This window comes from Manis pentadactyla, chromosome 4 (genome assembly GCF_030020395.1).
Source record: "Manis pentadactyla isolate mManPen7 chromosome 4, mManPen7.hap1, whole genome shotgun sequence".
Lineage (NCBI taxonomy): Eukaryota > Metazoa > Chordata > Mammalia > Pholidota > Manidae > Manis > Manis pentadactyla.
Genome location: NC_080022.1, coordinates 159,699,325 through 159,717,031, shown reverse-complemented (window position 1 = coordinate 159,717,031; position 17,707 = coordinate 159,699,325). Strand labels below are relative to the sequence as shown.

Genomic DNA, 17,707 nt, shown 5'->3' with positions numbered 1-17,707 from the left:
AGATTCAAAATAGCCAAGTCTCCTCCCCCCAGGCTTAGGGCAGAGTCCTGTATCCTTCTGCCAGGCTTTCTCTGACTGGAGGCTGGCTAGCCCGAGTGTCCTGAGCCTCACTAGCGGGAGGCCTTTGGAGAGGAAGCTGCTGTCAATCGCTTGTGAGTGAAGGCTTTTGGACCCGCAGTGTTAAATGCCACTTATATCTTGAGCAGTTCAGGTTTAACAAAAACAAAAACCAGGGCATAGAGAACAACTCAAAAGTTTGCCCAGAGAGGGAAGGGAGCCTGAAGCCTTGTGAGGCTGAAGAGAGAGAGAGAGAGAGAAAGAGCATGTACACACTTATGCATGAAGTCGGCCTTGTCTAAGAATTCAGGAAAGGTTAGTGCATCCTACACACTGTCTAGGCCTTATCATAACCATAAACAGCTGGGAAAATGGCACCTTACCAATCCACAAGAAGCCTGACTGAGATGAGATTGGCTCGGGTAGGACTCTTGGAAGTGAGGGACTTTCCTGACTGGTGGGAGTGGGGACTTCAGAGCCCCCGGTGAGGTCCCTCCAGGCAGTGGCACTGGTAGGGAAACACAGCACGGTTCTGGGAACACACCACCTGTGGGAGGGTGGGCTGCTGATCCCAGGAGCTCTTGGCTCTTCTTGGTGGAGAAGCCTAATCTCTCTAATCATAGTCCCCTGGAAGCAAGGAAAAAATAAACACATCATGTATCTTCCTTATTCTGTGGGTTGGGTGACCTGGTCTCAGGGTACCAGTATTAAACATCTTCCGGAGGGCTATCCTGGCACAAATGACAGGGCATCTGGCTTAGAAATGGTGGAGGAACAGTGTTTTTCTGGGCTGTAGTTAGCTGAGTAGTTACAGTTGACTGTAGAGTTGTGGATGGTGAGTGTGAGGCTTAGAGTTTCAGTCTCTGGGGAATAAGCTAGGCTGGGAGGGTTAGGTGGGTGAGTGCTAGTGGTGTCCTGGTGAGCCACAGAGCAGCAGGCACGGAGCATGTGTTGGGGCCTCAGGGTGCTGCTGCTTCTGTGTTCAGTGTGAACTATGACTGGGAACAGAATAGATGGAGTTGGGAGAGGCCAGGGTCTGGTTGTGTTATGGATCTCCTAGGGTGCAGGACCAAAGCCAGATTGGAATGTATGTTTGTGTTGGGGGCTCTGCCTTATATCCAATCTCTGGGATCCCCAGCAGTGGAACGGGTCAACTACTGGATTCTTGGGATCAACTTTTAGCTCCAAAGGGGTGGGGGCTTCTCCCAGCTGGTTTGAAAGGCAGTTTGTATCTTGGGTAGCAACCCTCCCCACCTGCTTCACCACCCACCTCACCCTCACAATTTGAGTTTGCTGTCCTTGGGCCCTTGGTGTATAAATTGGGGAGACCACCCTCTATGGGTTGTTGAGAATAGGATTATTTTCTTCCACTCCATTTAGTCTTTTTCCTGAGATCAGAAAATTGCTAGAACACCATGAGAATCGCAACTATAAACCCTATGAAATGGGATTGTCTAGTTAATAAGGAATCAGAATCTAAATTTACTGACAAGAAGAAAACCTAGTGTCAGACACCAGCCCGACTTCCTCTTGTGTGGTCTGACAGGTATACTGCCTTATCCTGAAACCACCTTTTCCCCATAGCCTCTTTGCCTCCTCAACTTTTATCTATTTTTATTTGAAAAACATTAAACACAAAACAAGTATCCCTATTCCACCACCTTTTTGAGTGTGTACAAGTTGTTACAGACAGAACACTGATGCTCCCAAGTTGACTGGATATTGGAATCACCTGGGTGATAAAAAACCCTGGTGTCTTGGGTCTAACCCTCAGAAATTCTGACTGTATTGATCTGGGTGCCACCCTTGGCCCTAGAATTTTAAAAGCTTCTCAAGTGACGCTAATGTGCAGCCAAGCTGGAGAACCCTAAGAGAAATTTTTAAATCTTTCTTCCAAAAGGAAAAGTAAGACTATATTCACAGATAAGAAAAAACTTGGAACTAATAAGTTCAGCAAGGTTGTAGGTTACAAGGTCAGTGTATAAAACATTGCCTTCTTCCATAACCAGAAGGCGTAGGTGTCCTTTCAGTTTTTCCATGGGATTATGTGTTTATAGACATCACACACATGTGGTCTGCAGCTTTTATTTTCTGTATCATGGCAGTTTTTCCATGTCAGCACATGATTTCTTCTCTTAACATGGTATGTCCATGGATTCTGTAATATATTTAATTTAGCAGCAAGCATTCCTCTGAATTTTGTTTCAAATGATGCCCCAGTGAGCATTCTTATAGACCTCTGTCTATGCAGAATTTTTTTTGTTGTTCTTTTAGAGAAAAGAGTCCATAGTTGGGATTTTTAGGGTCATAGAGTAAGTAGTGTTGCTCTGGAAGGAGGGGGCTCCCCGCCTGGGGCAAGTTCACTATGAATGCAGTGAGACTGAATAAAGGCAAGTTGGGGGCTAAAGGGGGTTTTATCCTCAGGGCAGTAGGTCCCAGTCTGTCGTCCTCTTCTGCTTCCCTCCCCCTCTCTCTAAGCTCCCTGCTCTCACGCTCAGGCTTAATTCTCCAGGAGCACCGGGGCTCCATGGCTGTCAGCGCTCTCCCCAATCTCGCAGTGGCCTGCCCCCTGCTGCCCCCATGGCCCTCTGCTTCCCTGCCCCTAGCATCCAGAGGGACTCATAGGTGGGTCTCTGGTGACTGGTAGTTGCCTGAGCACTTACGTACCAGGAACCGAGGAGAGGAGAGAATGAATATTTCCTCTCCACTCCTCTGTCAGTACTCCTGTGACTGGCCAGCCCTTCTGTCCCTGGTAAACATCCCATAGATGTGCAAACAGGCTCTTATATATACAGTGGGCGCTATTATGGCCAGGTGGGAATCCTGGTCAGAAATTCCCATTTGTTCCACAAATAGTTATAGTCATGAACTTTCAAGAGTGGTACTAACTCCCCCTTTTCTTGGCCCATACAATGCCTCATCCCCACAGAACCATTAATTAGTGGGACCCACACTTAATGTGAAGTACAACCTGACTGAGTTCCAATCCCTTGGCTGTATAAACTTGAGTTATTCTAATCTTTATTAAATATATTCCAACCCCGGTGGTTGAAGAGTAAGTGTGAAGTGAGAGAATGCAAGGGAGAGGTGAGTGAGGTTCTGTGTTTGAATTTGAAGCTATAAGATAGCATCATCAAAGCATTCTGCCTGGATGCATGGATACAAAATCTTGTGAGGCTTGACCATTGCCCAGTCCTGCTTTTGTGTCTTCAAATCCCATTGCTTCATTTTTAGCCATTAGCAAGGTATCTTTAAAGATGGAGGGACTTTCTGGAGATGACCCCCTCCCCACCACTTCCCCCAACCCCCTCACTTTGGGGGCAGAACACTTTTCCTAGCATTCTTCACACACTGGAATGTGTGTTTTAATCATTTGATGGTCTCCTTAAAATTCAGCCTGTGATTTTGTGGGTGTGGGGTTGAGATACCATATTTCTGGTAGGTTTCCAGGTGACGCTTGATGATTCTGGTCCATAGAGCGCACTTGGAGAAGCACAGTCCTGGAGCAGTGGTTCCCAGCCTCTGCTGAACATTAGAACCACCTGGGAGCTGTAGGCACTGGTTTTGCCAGAGAACATATGAGTAAATTAAATAATAAGAGTTGTTACGGCATTTACGTTTATCTCCGTTAACAAAGCACAAACCCAAATTGAGGTGTAATTCACCTTTTTAAGGCAGACTTAAAATTTTTGCAGACAGAATGAAATTTGCTGGCATAGGAGGCACTGAAAACAAGCTTCCAGAATAAGTCTGTCACACACCTCTAATAAGAGCTAACCTTGCTGTGCAGAACACTTAATACGTATCTCAACCAATTCTTCCACCATCCATCCTTTATGACGTGTCCCCAACTTACAGATGAAGAAAATCAAGTTCCTGTTTCCTTTACGTATCTACCATCTTCTTCTAGGCCCTTATTATTTCTCCTTGTCTGGATTTAATGGACTTCCGTCTCCAAGTTCCTATTGCTTGATATACTATTCATCCTATCCCCAGAATTACAGAACTATGCTCGTTCTCTGTTGCCTACAGGATAAAGTCCAAATTCTGCATTGCCGTCCCAGAACCCTCATCAAATGTGCTAAACCATTTGGTTCTCCACATGTGATCTGTATCTCCATTGCATTGTGGTGGCCAGTACCTTCCATACCCTGGAATATCCCCCTATCCTTCTGAAATCTTACTCATCCTTGTTCTGGAGTCTGTTGCTCTGTAATTACTGTTTTGTTGACTGATGCTTTTGTAGGTATATGTGAGAGACATTTGTACATGTAGATTCCATGGGTGTTTAAAATTGCTCTGATGCTATCTGACTAGATTAGTGTTCTGTGAGTTTATAAAATACACTAAACACAACCAGCCCCTTGGGGAACAGAGGAAGAATTTGACATCAGGAAGTGATGAAGGAAGGGATTTGGGTTCAAGTGAATGCCCATCTTGTTTTAAGGGAGTGTGGGTGGATGAGGGAGCAGGAGTGGGAGTGGCTCTTTCTGCCCACCCGCATCCAGTGGATCACCTGGAGGGTGTGTGCAGAGGGAGGGACGCCCCTTCAGGGGCCAGGACTGGGAGTGCAGACAGCTCTGCATAACCTGCTGGTTGTCTCTCCTGTGCACTTGCGTCAGGATCCTCTTGCTGGGCTCTCATTCATCCCTCTCTACCTCTCCTCCAGCTCTCCCAGGTATAATTCCTTCAGACCTCCAGGATGGCCATCCAGTTCCGTTCATTTTTCCCCTTGGCATTGCCTGGGATGCTGGCACTCCTCGGCTGGTGGTGGTTCTTCTCTCGTAAAAAAGAGGACGACAGCAGCCATGACACCCGGTTGAAGGCCTGTGCTGGGGAGCAGAAGGCCCACCCTGCCATCAAGGAACCACTCCCCTTGGAGAATGCCTGTCCTGTAGAAGGGCCCACATCCCCCAGTGTCACACAGCTGTCGGAAAAGGAGCTATCCTCTGTGAGCAAGCCTTGTGGGGAGCCCCTAACCTTGCTGCAAGCACATCCAGCCTGTCGTAGATCAGAGTCCTCAGGCAACCTTCCTAACACCACGGACACACAATTTCAACCAGGAATGTGCGAAGATGACAGTGCCAAGATGGAACTAGCCCTGATGGGTGATGACGTCAGGTCTTGCCCTCCAGAGTGTCCCCTTCCATCCCCAAAAGGTGTTGCATTCCCCCATGAAGCAGTTGAGGTGTGTAAGCTAGAGTCCACATTCTGGATGGCCAGGCAGGGGCAGCAAGGCCAGTGTGCAACCCCTGCAGAGAAGCACAGCCCCCGGGAGAAGGCCAGAGAGATGGGTGGGGCCGAAGGCACTGGCGAGGCAGTGTTGGGAGAAACTGTGCTGGAAGAAGGTGTGTTGTTTCAGGAGCAGGGCTCTGAATTGCAGAAGAGCAAGGTGCCCAGCCTGGCTTTCCTGGAAGGAGGGGGGGAGAAGAGGGAGAGCAGCCCACCACAGGTGGAAGAGGATGGGGGCACAGTAGGGGAGTCGTCAAGCGCTTCCGTTGAGTCTACGCCCCCAGAACTGGAGAAGGAAAATGAGAGGTCGGCTCCCCAGGCCGGGGGTGGCCGAGTCTGGGACAGAGACTTCACAGGAGAACTGGGCCAAGAGGAGGCCTTAAATAAAAATGCAAATATTCAGAAGGCTGCCTTCCAGATCATCTCCAAAGTGATCTTGGAGGCCACTGAGGAAGTGCTGGCCACCACCATGGGCAAGATTGCAGGTCGAATGTACCAGACCTCAGCTGGTCAGCTCCAAGGGCGGAAGGAGGAGAGCTGTGCTCTCCTAGTCAGCCAGAACACTGCCCTGGGGCAAAGGGCTGAGGAAGCTGCTGCGGAAGCCACCACAGCCCCGTCGGCCATTGCCCTCCCCTTGCCAGGCCTGCCGGCAGGGTGCCCACCACCACCAAAGACCTACATAAGCTGCCTGACCAGCCCTCTGTCCAGCCCCACCAAGGACAAGAAGCCAAAGAACTCTGCGTGCCACATCTCCCTGGCCCACTGCCCAACACCGGCTGCCCTGCTCCGAGAGTCTCTAGACCAGGCAAGTGTCCTGGTGGAAGATGTGGGCTGTGACGACAGCCAGGGTGTCCCTTCTGTGGCCTCCTGTGGGCAGTGCTCAGATTCTGTCAGCACTTCAGGGCTCGAAGACTCTTGTACTGAGACCAGCTCAAGCCCCAGGGACAAGGCCAGCACCCCACCGCTGTCAGAAAGTACTGTGCCCTTCAGCAATGGGGTGCTGAAGGGGGAGTTGTCAGACTTGGGGACTGAGGATGGATGGACCATGGATGCAGAAGCAGATCATTCGGGAGGTAGGAGGGTCTTGGGTAGTCCCCACTTGGAGGACTCGGGGGCTCCCCTTCATTTGTTAGGGAAAGGAGGCAGCTCTGTCTCTCCCTTTGCTGCTGCTGCGACAAGAGTGCTCTTCAACTCTATCCCGACTGGCCTGCAGAGAGTCAGGGTACAGCACAGAGCTGGGGGGTGATTGAGAAGTTAGGCCTCCCTGAATGCCCCCAACCATGGGAGCTGTAATCTGGCTCAGCAGCCAGTGCCCACCTTCCCCAGCACTACGGAAGGAACTGGCCCAAAAGTTGGGCCCACTTATTAACCTAAGTGTGCCTCTTTATCTCTTTTAAACCCAGTCTCTCAATGGTTTTTTAATGGAGAGGCTGCCTTAGCTTTAATTCCCTTGAGTACCAAGAATGGGTGTGAGCTTTTTAATGGTTTATTTCCTTTTAATCATGTGCTTGTTCCCATATCTTCACCTGCTTTCCTCCTCCAGAAGCTCTTACCGGGTAAGTAAGTGCCTAGAGAGTGGCCACAGCTTTGAATACTTGTGGGAGGCTGGCGCTTTCCTGCCTTGTTGCTGTCTCCTATTCCTTCACAGAGAGCCTCAGCCAATTTCTTCCTGTGCAGCTATAGTTCACCGCCGGGAAAGAGGGACACTTTGGTAATGAAGTGTCCACTGGGTTTTTCAAGTGCTGACCCCAGCGTAGACAGTTCAGACTGCTAACTTACAGGTCAGCAGCTCTTGACCCTGTGTTTGTAGCTACCCTGGGCTATTTTCATTTATCTTATGGAAAGAGGCCAACAAATTCCCTGCATGGGTCTCTCATTTGCTCATCCTGGAGCCATTTCCTACCATTTCAGCTCCAGGGAGGCTGGGGACCTTTATTGGGAACTTTGAGCAGCATCTGGTGTACCACACTCTATTTTGTCACCTCTAAGATGCCACTAATTAAGACACTACTTTTCTGTATACCTCTAAAAGAAAAAAAGTCATCGTTATGCTCGTCATGATTATAGAAGGTCAGAGACTGTAAGATGCATCCTAACCTCAGGGATGTTAAAATGTTTTCTCAAATCTTAAAATGAGTGAAAAACATTCTTTCAAAAAATAAAAGCATTTCCCTTTGTCTCTTGCCTCTCAGCTTAACTAACAAGCCGTGCAGCCATGCCATGCCAACTCTAGATGGATTGTGGTAGCTGCAGGCTGTGATGGAGCTGTAGTGCTGGGTGGAGAGGTGTGGGCTGCTGTTGTACCTGGTAGTGTCATTCATCGAGCTCTCAGTTGTGCTAAGCACCAGGTTCATGCCTTACATGCCATTTCCACATTAGCCAGCCTGTGTGTGAGGCAGTGGAAGCTTAGAGGGGCCAGGAACCACCAGCTGAGGCAGCTGGAAGTGGGCAGGCTTCTGAGTGTGGCCTGCTAGAGTCCTGGAGTGGTGTGAGCCACCTCTGGGTGGCGTAGCATGGCAGGCATCAGCCAGTCTCACTCTGTGGGAGAAGGCTGGGGCCCCTGGTGTTGAGGGAGGTCACTTTAAAGGTCGCTCTTCCTTAGCTGGGAGTGGAATCTCTTTTAAGCCTTACTCCTCTGACTCCAGACAGTATGCGGACTGCTTGGTAAAGGATTATGGCTCCAGTTTGGACAAACAATGTGGAAAATAACCTAATTAGTAGAATGTCAGGAGTGATCTACTTCTGGCAATTAAGTCATCCATATATAAGCCCGAACAATTTCTCTTAAGCTGATCTGGACCCCCGTTTTTCTTTGGCCCCTTTGGCACACTCTTGAGCAAGATGGGAACAGCCCATGTCTGTGCCAAGAGTCCTGCTTCCTGCTCTGCCCCCTTGGGCATGAGCTTTAGCTCAGTATTTGACTAGGGGTTTTAAAAGCCTCCATGAATCAGAAGAGCATTCAGAGTTGAGCAAGTCTGGGCCTAAGCACAGGGAAAGGAGAACCTCCTTCCTTCATCTATCCCTGGTAGGACCCTGATGCAGGTTTAAAATAATGCCCTCTCAGAGAAGCCTGTGAGGGGGAACTCTTCTAGCTCTGCTTGGCTGATGGCCACTGCCTGTGAGCGCAGGCCTGGGCCCTTGGGGATTAGGGACCCTTGGTCTGAGGACTGGCATAGTTTGAAGGGTGCGGACCAGTTACGACTGGTCAGTCTCTGGAGACCTGCGCCTGACACTGGCTCCTGGGACCATGTGGACCTATTGGCCTGCCCCTTCCCCCGCTCCGTGAGCTCCCCTTCCTGGGCCAGTGCCTGACTCTTCCCAGTTCACCACTTGTCTCTGCTCCAGCAGCTGTGGCTGGGAGTGGCTGCCAATTAAGCAAGTGGGACTGTAAGTGACAGGCTAAAATTAGGTGTATCTACACCCCCAGTCCTCCTTCCAGTGGGGTTGTGTTCTGAGCCTTCTAGGCTGAGAGTTGACAGTCACCTGCCAAACTTGAAGAGAGGGTGTGGGCTGGATGCCTCCTGGGAATGTGAGTTTGGAAGCTCTGCGTTGTTAACTGCTCTTAGCTGGTGTCTGTGCCTGTGTGCCTGGTGCTTCCTCCCCTGCAGGGTCAGACGGGAACAGCATGGATTCGGTGGAGGGCTGCTGTGGCCTCAGGAAGACTGACGGTTTCCAGAATGCTCAGGCAGGCTCCAGTCCTAAGAAGGTTGACCTCATCATCTGGGAGATTGAGGTACCAAAGGTAAAAGCTTCAACTCTGCAAGCCGGAAGTTCCCTGGGCCTGGGGTCATCAGGCTTTGGGGGCAGGCCCAGGGGAAGGCCAGGAAGCCAGAAGAAGGTCCTGAGTGAGCCAGAGCCTGAAGGAAAGGGATTGCTGACCCTTTGCCAGGGTTCAGAGAGCTTCTTGCAAAATGGGATTCTTCCAGCCACTTTCAGGAACTGCTTATTCTTGTCTTCTTCAGACTCAGGCCGGCTTACCTATTTAGTGGCTTTTCTTGGGTGTGCTGGGCTCAGGTCTGTATGGGTATGCTGGCAAGGCCCAGACCGAGGACCTGTGAGTCCTTCACTGTGTCCTGCTCCAGCTCTTTGGTGCAAAGTGTATTTTATAATTGAGCACAGCATATATCCATATTTTAGAGAACTTGAGGAATACAGAAATGCATGAAGAAAATAAAAATCAGCACTAATCCTACCCGAGAGCGACTGTGAAGACTTGTCGCCTTACACCCTGTGGTTTTTAAACAAAACTGAGATTATGTTCCTTTAATTAATTCTTTTAAATATTTAACAATTTAATTTTCCTGTGTTTCTTTGAAAATGTAATTTTAACTGCATTATTCATTTGGTGGATCTCAGTTGACTTTACCAGTCCCCAGTTCCAGCACGCTCAAGTGGATTCTAGCTCCTTGTGTTCTAACTTCCAACTTATAAGCTGGATCTTTATGTTTATCTCTGGGGCTCAGAAATAATTGGCCAACTGCGTTCCTCCAGGGCACTTCGCACCCTGCCGAGGTGGAGAGGAGGCTCGGTCTGAACTCTGGGTCCAGTGGGCCGCCCTGACCCTGGAATGCTGCCTCCTGTGGTTATTACCTTCTCCCTTGACCCTGATGGAAACCCTCCCCTCTCCTTCAGTGGCTGGAGAGGACACGGCCAGGCAGCTCTGGGGGCAGAGCTGACTGCGTCCCTAGCGGCTCTGCTGGGGTGGGGTCATTGGGATTGTTGCGGAGCTTGCCTTACATCATGGCTAAGTTTGGATTCTTCTGTCTGCCTGAACTCTGGCATTCTGGGCACTTCTGCAAGCCTCATGCTCTGAAGGCTCCATCCTTGCTGTTGCTTGGCAGCAGAAGCCCAAGGTCTTAGACCTTTATTTTCAAATTGAGCCCTTTTATCTTTGAACTTGAGTAGACCTGAAGAGGTCAGAGGAGTCATAAGTTGACCCATGGGCTGGTGAAACACCTCATGTTGTGGGTTTGAGAGGAGCAGATGTTGCCTTTGTGGCCTTTTAGATTTGGACTTCACTGTTGGGGATGACATGGGAACTGCTGAGTCCCTGGAACCAGACTCCAGCTCGATTGCTTAGTAGTTGTGTGATATTGGGCAAGTACTTAGCCTCTCTGGGCTCCTTCCCTTATCTGTAACATGGTGATAAAGGTATCCATTTCATAGGTAAGTTCTTAGAACAGTGCCTGGCAAATGAGTGCTGACATGTTAATAATTAATATGTTTGAACTTGACCTTGTGTAAAACAAAGGTAGGTCTTCGAGAGTGTAGGGAATTGATTTCCCATTAACACTCTCTTATTCTCCATCTCTCTCAGCATTTAGTTGGCCGACTAATTGGCAAGCAGGGGCGGTATGTGAGTTTTCTAAAACAAACCTCTGGTGCCAAGATCTACATCTCAACCCTGCCTTACACCCAGAACATCCAGATCTGCCACATAGAAGGTCAGTGACAGCTGCTGCTCTGTGTTTTTTTCCCCCGAAGTGTAAAGCATTTGAGTTCTAGCAGCTTCCCTTTGGAGTCTTTAAGTTTCTGAGCAGAGAAGCCTGCTTATCCCAGGTGAAGGGAGCACTGATTGGTATCTTCATTCAGCCTTCACATCCAGTTCAGGTGCTTGACTGAGACTCATGTCCCTCCCCCAGATCTTCAGGCCAGGAAAGACATGAGCACATAGGTGGGTGGGCTGGGGCTCCTGGGCTTTGAGGGCCCACTGCCCCACAGAGCTCCCTCACAGAGCAGAAGTGTGATTTCCCCTCTGGGCAATGAGGGCCAGGCTCTTTCCATCTACCAGCTTTCTATTGAATTCAGGCATGGGTCACAGCAGCAGAGGATTCCTCTGAAAGGTCAGTGCTTTACAAGCCACTTTAGATGCCTCTCTTCCTCAGGCAGAACATTATTTTGGCACTTTAAAGGTACACTTGAACTCCAGGAAAATGCCTATGGGGTGTGCACAAGTTTGGTTTTGCTCTGTTTATCTTACTTTTTGTATCCTGCTTCCATCCCCGTATTAGGCTCTCAGCATCATGTAGACAAGGCACTGAACTTGATTGGGAAGAAGTTCAAGGAACTGAATCTCACCAATATCTACGCTCCCCCCCTGCCTTCGCTGGCACTGCCTTCTCTTCCAATGACTTCCTGGGTGAGCATGCTCCTGGAGGACCAGGACTTCTTGTCTCCCTTTCTCCCTAACCTGCCCCAAACAACAAACTCCTAAAGCCATGGGCCAGGAAGGCCAGGAGCTCATTGATTCCTGTGTCCTCTCACCTCTGGCTTCACTGGTCACTTCCACTTCTAGCCTGTGTTTTCTGGTGCTGGGTTGGGGGCTGAAGTGCTGGAAGAAAGCCAGAGGTGCCTCTATCCCCACTTGGAAGGACAACTCCCCTGGCTCTGTCACCCTGGCCCCCTGTGTTTCTAAGATACCTGGAAAGGATTATGGTCCGTCTAGGACACTAGGTGAACCCAGACTGGCTTGAGAATCCTTAAAGCTGGTGCCACGTTCAGCCCAACAACTCTGAGGCCTGAGTGGGACCCACCATTGTGGGTTTGGATGGCCTCGTGATGGGTCACTATGTTCCTCACTCCTAGTGGAGCCACGTCTAGCGGTGGCCCTGGTAAAAGAGTCCCTTCTCCTTCCCCCTCCCCATGACCACCTCCCCAGGCCCTGAAGCCACGTGGCTCTTTGGAGGTTGCCCTAGGAGTTTGGCAGAAGGAGTTGCTGACATCTGAGGTCTCAGGGGCCTATCACTCATATCCTGCAGCATGCCTCCAGCTCTATTTGAGCCTCATCTCACCAGTGGAAGAATTGTATGGTTCTGTAGGCCAAAGACTACTGCATTTCGCACATGGGCTGAATTCAAGAAAATTGCCTCCCATTCTTTTGTTTAGAATGGTAGACTTCTTGGTCCTGTATCTTGCCTTTCCAAAGATCCTGTGCCTCAGGGGAAGAAATGGATGTCCCTTCCTTCCCTGTGGATATTTTGGAGTGGGCTGAACACTACTCCAAGTTTCACTTCAGAATCACAGAATTTTTCCCCAGGAAGCTTAGCCCAGATCCACTCTTTATTTTAAATTGAATGGTTGGTATGGCTTTCTTCCCTTGTTCTCTGCGTGGCTCAGTGGGCCAGGTGAGGACACCCAGGTGCCTCTCAACCAGCAGCCCTGGTGGGGAGAGGTGGAAGCCAGGACTTAGCAGAGGCTGCTGTTGTGGCCACCTGGCTGGAAGATGGACTAGATTCCCTGCTGTATCCAGAGCACCTAGAAGTTGCCTGTAGCTTATCATCTAGTGTCTTAAGGACAATTCTTCTAGAGACCAGGCTGGCTGCTTCTAGGGCCTTTCATGGGGGCCTGGCTACTGAGCAAACCTACATTCTAAATGCCAGAGTGGAAATGTGTTGGAAGGAAGTCTGTGGAGCATAGAGAAGAGCAATTATGACTTAAGATTCTTGCAAATTTTGACAACAGACTTGCTGGCAAGAAAACAGAGTAGGGAGATGCTGTTAAATCTTAAGTTCCTGGGGTCAGCAATAAGCCCAGAGTAGCTGGCCGAGGGGTTGAAGGCCTCCTCACCTGTTATTCTTGGATACTTTGTTCTCAGTGTTCGCCTCATTCCTGGTTGCCTTCCTGGGGTATTAGAGGAGGGGAAACTGGCCCACCGATGCTGCCTGTAGTGGTTACCCATGGCGTTGCAGGACAATGGCCACAGTGGTCAAACACTTTATGGCTAAAGTAGTTTTCCTTGAACCTGTCACCTGGGTGCCACATTGCTGTGGCTTGCCATACCCTTTCCAAAGCTTTGCCAGTTCAGAGACTTGCCTGGGGGCTCAGGGCTTGTCCCAGACTTGAGAAGGGAAGGATTGCTACAGTGCCTGCTCCCCTTCCCCTCTCTACAGCTCATGCTCCCCGACGGCATCACTGTGGAGGTGGTCGTGGTCAACCAGGTCAATGCTGGACACCTGTTTGTACAGCAGCACACACACCCCACCTTCCATGCGCTGCGCAGCCTGGACCAGCAGATGTTCCTGTGCTATTCTCAGCCCGGAATCCCTACCTTGCCTACCCCTGTGGAAAGTAAGTGCTGCCCTGGCGTCACTGGGGATCCCTGGGCTCTGTCTAGGTCGGGGAGAAGTTTTGGGGGTAGCCTGTTCTGCCCTTTGTCTTGACCAGGAGGAGGCGTTATGGGATCCTTTATGGGAACCACAGCCCTGAGTTCTTCCTTTGGCATGGTTCCTCTGCACTGTTCCCTGGCTTGCCCAGGCTGCTGCTCCCACTGGCTGGCAGAGTGATGGAGTTGGAGTGCAGTTTTGACACACAATTCAGATTCTAGCTCTACCTGCCACACCTATTGAATGGAGCTGATGCCCACTTGTTCCAGGAATTGGGGGTGGGTGTCGTGTGTGTTACATGTACAGTACCTGATGCAGATGCTGGTTCCCACAGAAGCTCCCTAGGAGCAAAGGCCCCCGAGGCGGTTGGGTTATCTCCATGTGACAGGTGAGAAACAGCTTCTGAAGTCCCGTGGCTTTCCCAGGTGAACCTGGGCAGGAGCTGGAGTCTGGCCAAACCCAGTGGCATTCCTGAGTCTGTCTTTCATTGCCATTATTTTTATTGCCCTTGTTAGTAAGAATCAAATGTTAGGACATCTCTTGACCCACCCCCATCAGGGACTCCTAATTTGGAGCCCCTGGTGGGCCTCAAGGCATTAGGAAAACCTTTGACATTATCTGTAGCATTTTATATGTTTTTTTCTTGGAGGAATAAGGGTTTAATTTTCATCAGATTTAATGTTGCTTCAACCCAGTGGTAAAGACCAAACGAGTCCAAGAGATGACTATACCAGGGTGTCCCTTTAAGAGTGTGGTCAGCTGTGTCATAGGCCCTCATCCCAGTTGGCCTGGGCAGCTGCTACTGGTGCCTCTGGGTGACCTGCCCCTTCTGCAGCTGGGATTAGTGACCTCAGGGTACTTGCTCTCTAGCTCTGTTGGCTTCCCAGGGCATTAGTGCACCTTCCTGAAGCGAAGGCTAGAGGAAGTGGTGGTTAGGCCTTCTAGTAGGAAAGTTCGGGCCCCTTTCTGGTCAGCTTCCGAGTTGTCAGAGGCTGGCGCAGGCTCTAGATAGTAGGCTACTGAGATCTGCTCTTGGAGGTTCTTGATGCTTTCTGGGACTTTCTCTTAAGGATCTAAGTCTTCATTCCCTGAGTTTTGGCTTGTATTTGGTTTTTCCAGTTAATCTGTGTCTCTTTCAGGCTTTGGTAAGTTACTGAGTAAATGGGTCTGGATGCATGCATTTTGGTCTGGATAGCTGTTTGGGCAGTGCACATGATAGGGTGAATTTACCACAACGGGGACTTTGCTCCGGCAGTCTTGGGCTCTGGGGAAGCTCTGGGGACTCCTTGCTGTTCTCCAGCCTTATGGAGGCACAGGCCTCTGAGAAGTAACACGGTGGGGTGGGTAGCATTGACCAGAAGAACCCCTTGGTGCCCTGGCCTGGGTCACACATGTCCACATGCTTTCTCCCTGTCCTGCAGTAACGGTCATCTGTGCCGCCCCTGGCGTGGACGGTGCCTGGTGGCGAGCTCAAGTGGTGGCCTCCTATGAGGAAACAGATGAAGTCGAGATTCGCTATGTGGACTACGGTGGATATAAGAGAGTGAAAGTAGATGTGCTTCGGCAAATTCGGTGAGTTGGGACCCCTCAGACAGACAGGCATGCACCCTGCTTCTTAGGGGATGTCTGATTTCTGCATAGCTGGCTCAGTTCTACTAAGCCTGGGATGTGGGTTAATTCCTCCATCCTGCTACCTGCTCTACTTTCAGTAGAGTCTGATATGAACAAACTTCATTGCCCACCTCAGCCAATCTGAGCTAGAAAGGCCTTTCTGTGGAAGACTTCCCCTAGGTCATGTAGCAGAAGAGAAGCAGGCTTCTTCCTGGGACTTCTTTGACTACTGAGGCCACTACATTCAGCTGTGCCAGGAGCCGTGGCCTGTTGCCTGTCGCGGGCACCCCTGCTTTGCTTCATCCTGGGTTGCCGGGGGTCTTGGTGCTATGTGTGAGTTAAATACTGGCCTGGAGTAGGTTCACTCTTCACGTCTGTGCTAAACTTGTTTCTTCTTGCATTTCTAGGTCTGACTTTGTGACACTGCCATTCCAGGGAGCAGAGGTCCTTCTGGACAGTGTGATGCCCCTGTCAGGTAACAGGTGGGGCCTCTGGCTTGGAGGCACAGGTGATGAGAGTAGGTCTTTCTCTTCGAGGGCCCTTGTTCACACCTGGAGGTCTCATGCTAACACAGATCGCTTCCTCTTTCGGTTTCTGACTGAGTTGGTCTGGGCAGAGGCCCAAGAACTCACATTTCTAACAACTTCTCAGGTGAGGCCAGTGCTGCTGGTCCGTAGACCATCCTTTCAGGTGCACTGCTGTAGCCTACCCAGGCCTCCAGCTTTGAGAGGTTTCTGGCACAGGTACTTTCCAGAGCCATAGTCAAGACCCAGAGTCCTAGCACCTGTGGTTGAGGGCAGGCATTGAGGCCCACACCACTGCCTGGCTGGGCCTCACCCCTAGGCACCCACAGGGGTCACACAACCACTGACCTGTGTGGTGTCTTAGCCTGTGATCTCATCCCTGGAGAGAGGGGCGCAGGCAGTGTGATCCTGGGCAGGTTGCTTAGCCTTGATCCACTTACCCGCCCTGAAAATGGGGTGGTACCTGTCTTTCAGGGTGGCCAAGGGAATTACCTAAACCCAGGAGCTGGTCAAATAGCAGCTAATTTATGGCCAGGATTTTTGTAATTGTAGGTAATAGTTTGTTCCTTCCATGCTCCTCCCTCCCTAGGTTTGCCCTTTCTAGTCTTACTCTTACTTGTCTAAAGCAATGACATACATTAGAAACACTGGTCTAGCCAGAGGCACAGCAGCTAGAGCACTGGACAAGGGCTTCGGTTTGTTTTCCTTTATTGCTCTTCGCCCAGCCTTTCTTTCCATTTCTGTCCATCTCAATGGTCTGTCCAGGCCCAGCTGAAATGCTGCCGCCTCAGTAAGACATTCCCAGACCTTCGTAAACCTGCCTGTCCATCCTCACCGTCTCTTGCCTTGGGTGTGTTCTTGACCATAACTTACATTCTGGCAGAATGTCGCCTCGGCACCCTGCCCCTGTGGGGGCACTGCCTGTACTGGGCTCTGCGGCCAGCCGCCCGGATTTGGATTCCTCCTTCACCACTCTGGGAGCTGGTTGGCTTTTGGCCATCATCCTTTGTGTCCATGTTTTCACCTGGAGAGCAGGGAGAACACCTGCCATCTCCTTGGGTGTTACTGATGGGGTAGAAGAATGTCTACAATGTGCCCAGCCAGGTTAGGCCCCAGATAGGCGGTGGCAGTGGTGACATTTCCATCGAAGCCAGATCAGCTGTCCCTTTGGTCTTCCTCCTCCTCCATGGCATGCAGCAGGGACCCTGAGTGTGTCCACCTGGGGGCCTGGGCTCTGCTCCCCAAGTGGCTGTCCTGACATTGGCTCTCCCCAGCGAAGTTCTCTAGCCCCATGGCAGCCTCTGAAGTGTTCTGCCTGGGATACCCCTGGGAGCTGTGAGTGACAGGAGTGCTTTGCGTCAGTGAGTCTAAATACTGCTTTTTCTTTTCCTCAAGATGATGACCAGTTCTCACCTGAAGCGGATGCCGCTATGAGCGAAATGACAGGAAATGCAGCACTGCTGGCTCAGGTGTGGCTGGTGGCTGGGAGGTGGGCAGGCTGGAAAGAGTCTGTCTGAGGGCCTACCTGGCTTCTGCAGTGTCTCCTGGCCTTGCTTCCTCAGTATCTGGGCTTCTCGGGAACTGACCTTGAATTCCTTCCTCCCTCGGTTGGGCTTGGGCCCTGGGCGGCCAGCAGTCTTTAAGGAGGAGTGCATGGGTAGCTTTTAAACATGCTTGGTTTTGTTTTTAGGTGACAAGTTACAGTCCAACTGGACTTCCTCTGATTCAGCTGTGGAGTGTGATTGGAGATGAAGTAAGTTCTCTTTTCCTTCTGAGTGTCTGGCCAGCAGTAATGGGTTGACTGGGAGCTGGTTCTGCTGTTGTTTCCTCTTGAGCTAATCAGAGGATATAACCATAGACCAGTGGCCCCCAGGGGACATGTAGTGTCAGAGACATTTTTGGTTGTCACAGTTGGGGCAGTGTTGCTCGTATCCTCTAGTGGGGACAGCTGGGATGCTGCCAGACACGCTGCAGTGTGCAGGGAGCCCCCCAGGTGTCTGGGCCTTTGTGCACCTTCTGTCCGTTGGCTTATTTGGCATACCATCTCATGGTGTGCAAGCTTGGATGTCTTCAGTATAGGAAAAAGCCTGTCCTCATGCCAACAGACATTCAAGTAACACTCCTTTTGGCCTAAAAAATGAGTGAGTCATGCCCGCACCCATACCCTTTGCTTGTGGTGGC

General features: G+C 50.6%; 1 protein-coding gene across 2 annotated transcripts in view; it reads left to right on the top strand.

The window, feature by feature from the left end:
- AKAP1 (A-kinase anchoring protein 1) overlaps positions 1 to 17,707 on the top strand; it is a 30,687-nt gene that overhangs the window by 11,896 nt on the left and 1,084 nt on the right. For both annotated transcript variants that reach the window (XM_036879668.2, XM_036879669.2), the window contains exons 2-10: positions 4,727 to 6,362; positions 8,898 to 9,031; positions 10,607 to 10,733; positions 11,301 to 11,428; positions 13,179 to 13,356; positions 14,813 to 14,963; positions 15,410 to 15,477; positions 16,922 to 16,995; positions 17,217 to 17,279. In XM_036879668.2, coding sequence (XP_036735563.2) covers positions 4,760 to 6,362; positions 8,898 to 9,031; positions 10,607 to 10,733; positions 11,301 to 11,428; positions 13,179 to 13,356; positions 14,813 to 14,963; positions 15,410 to 15,477; positions 16,922 to 16,995; positions 17,217 to 17,279 — 2,526 coding nt within the window. In that variant the 5' untranslated portion in view covers positions 4,727 to 4,759. The remainder of the gene's footprint in view (positions 1 to 4,726; positions 6,363 to 8,897; positions 9,032 to 10,606; positions 10,734 to 11,300; positions 11,429 to 13,178; positions 13,357 to 14,812; positions 14,964 to 15,409; positions 15,478 to 16,921; positions 16,996 to 17,216; positions 17,280 to 17,707) is intronic.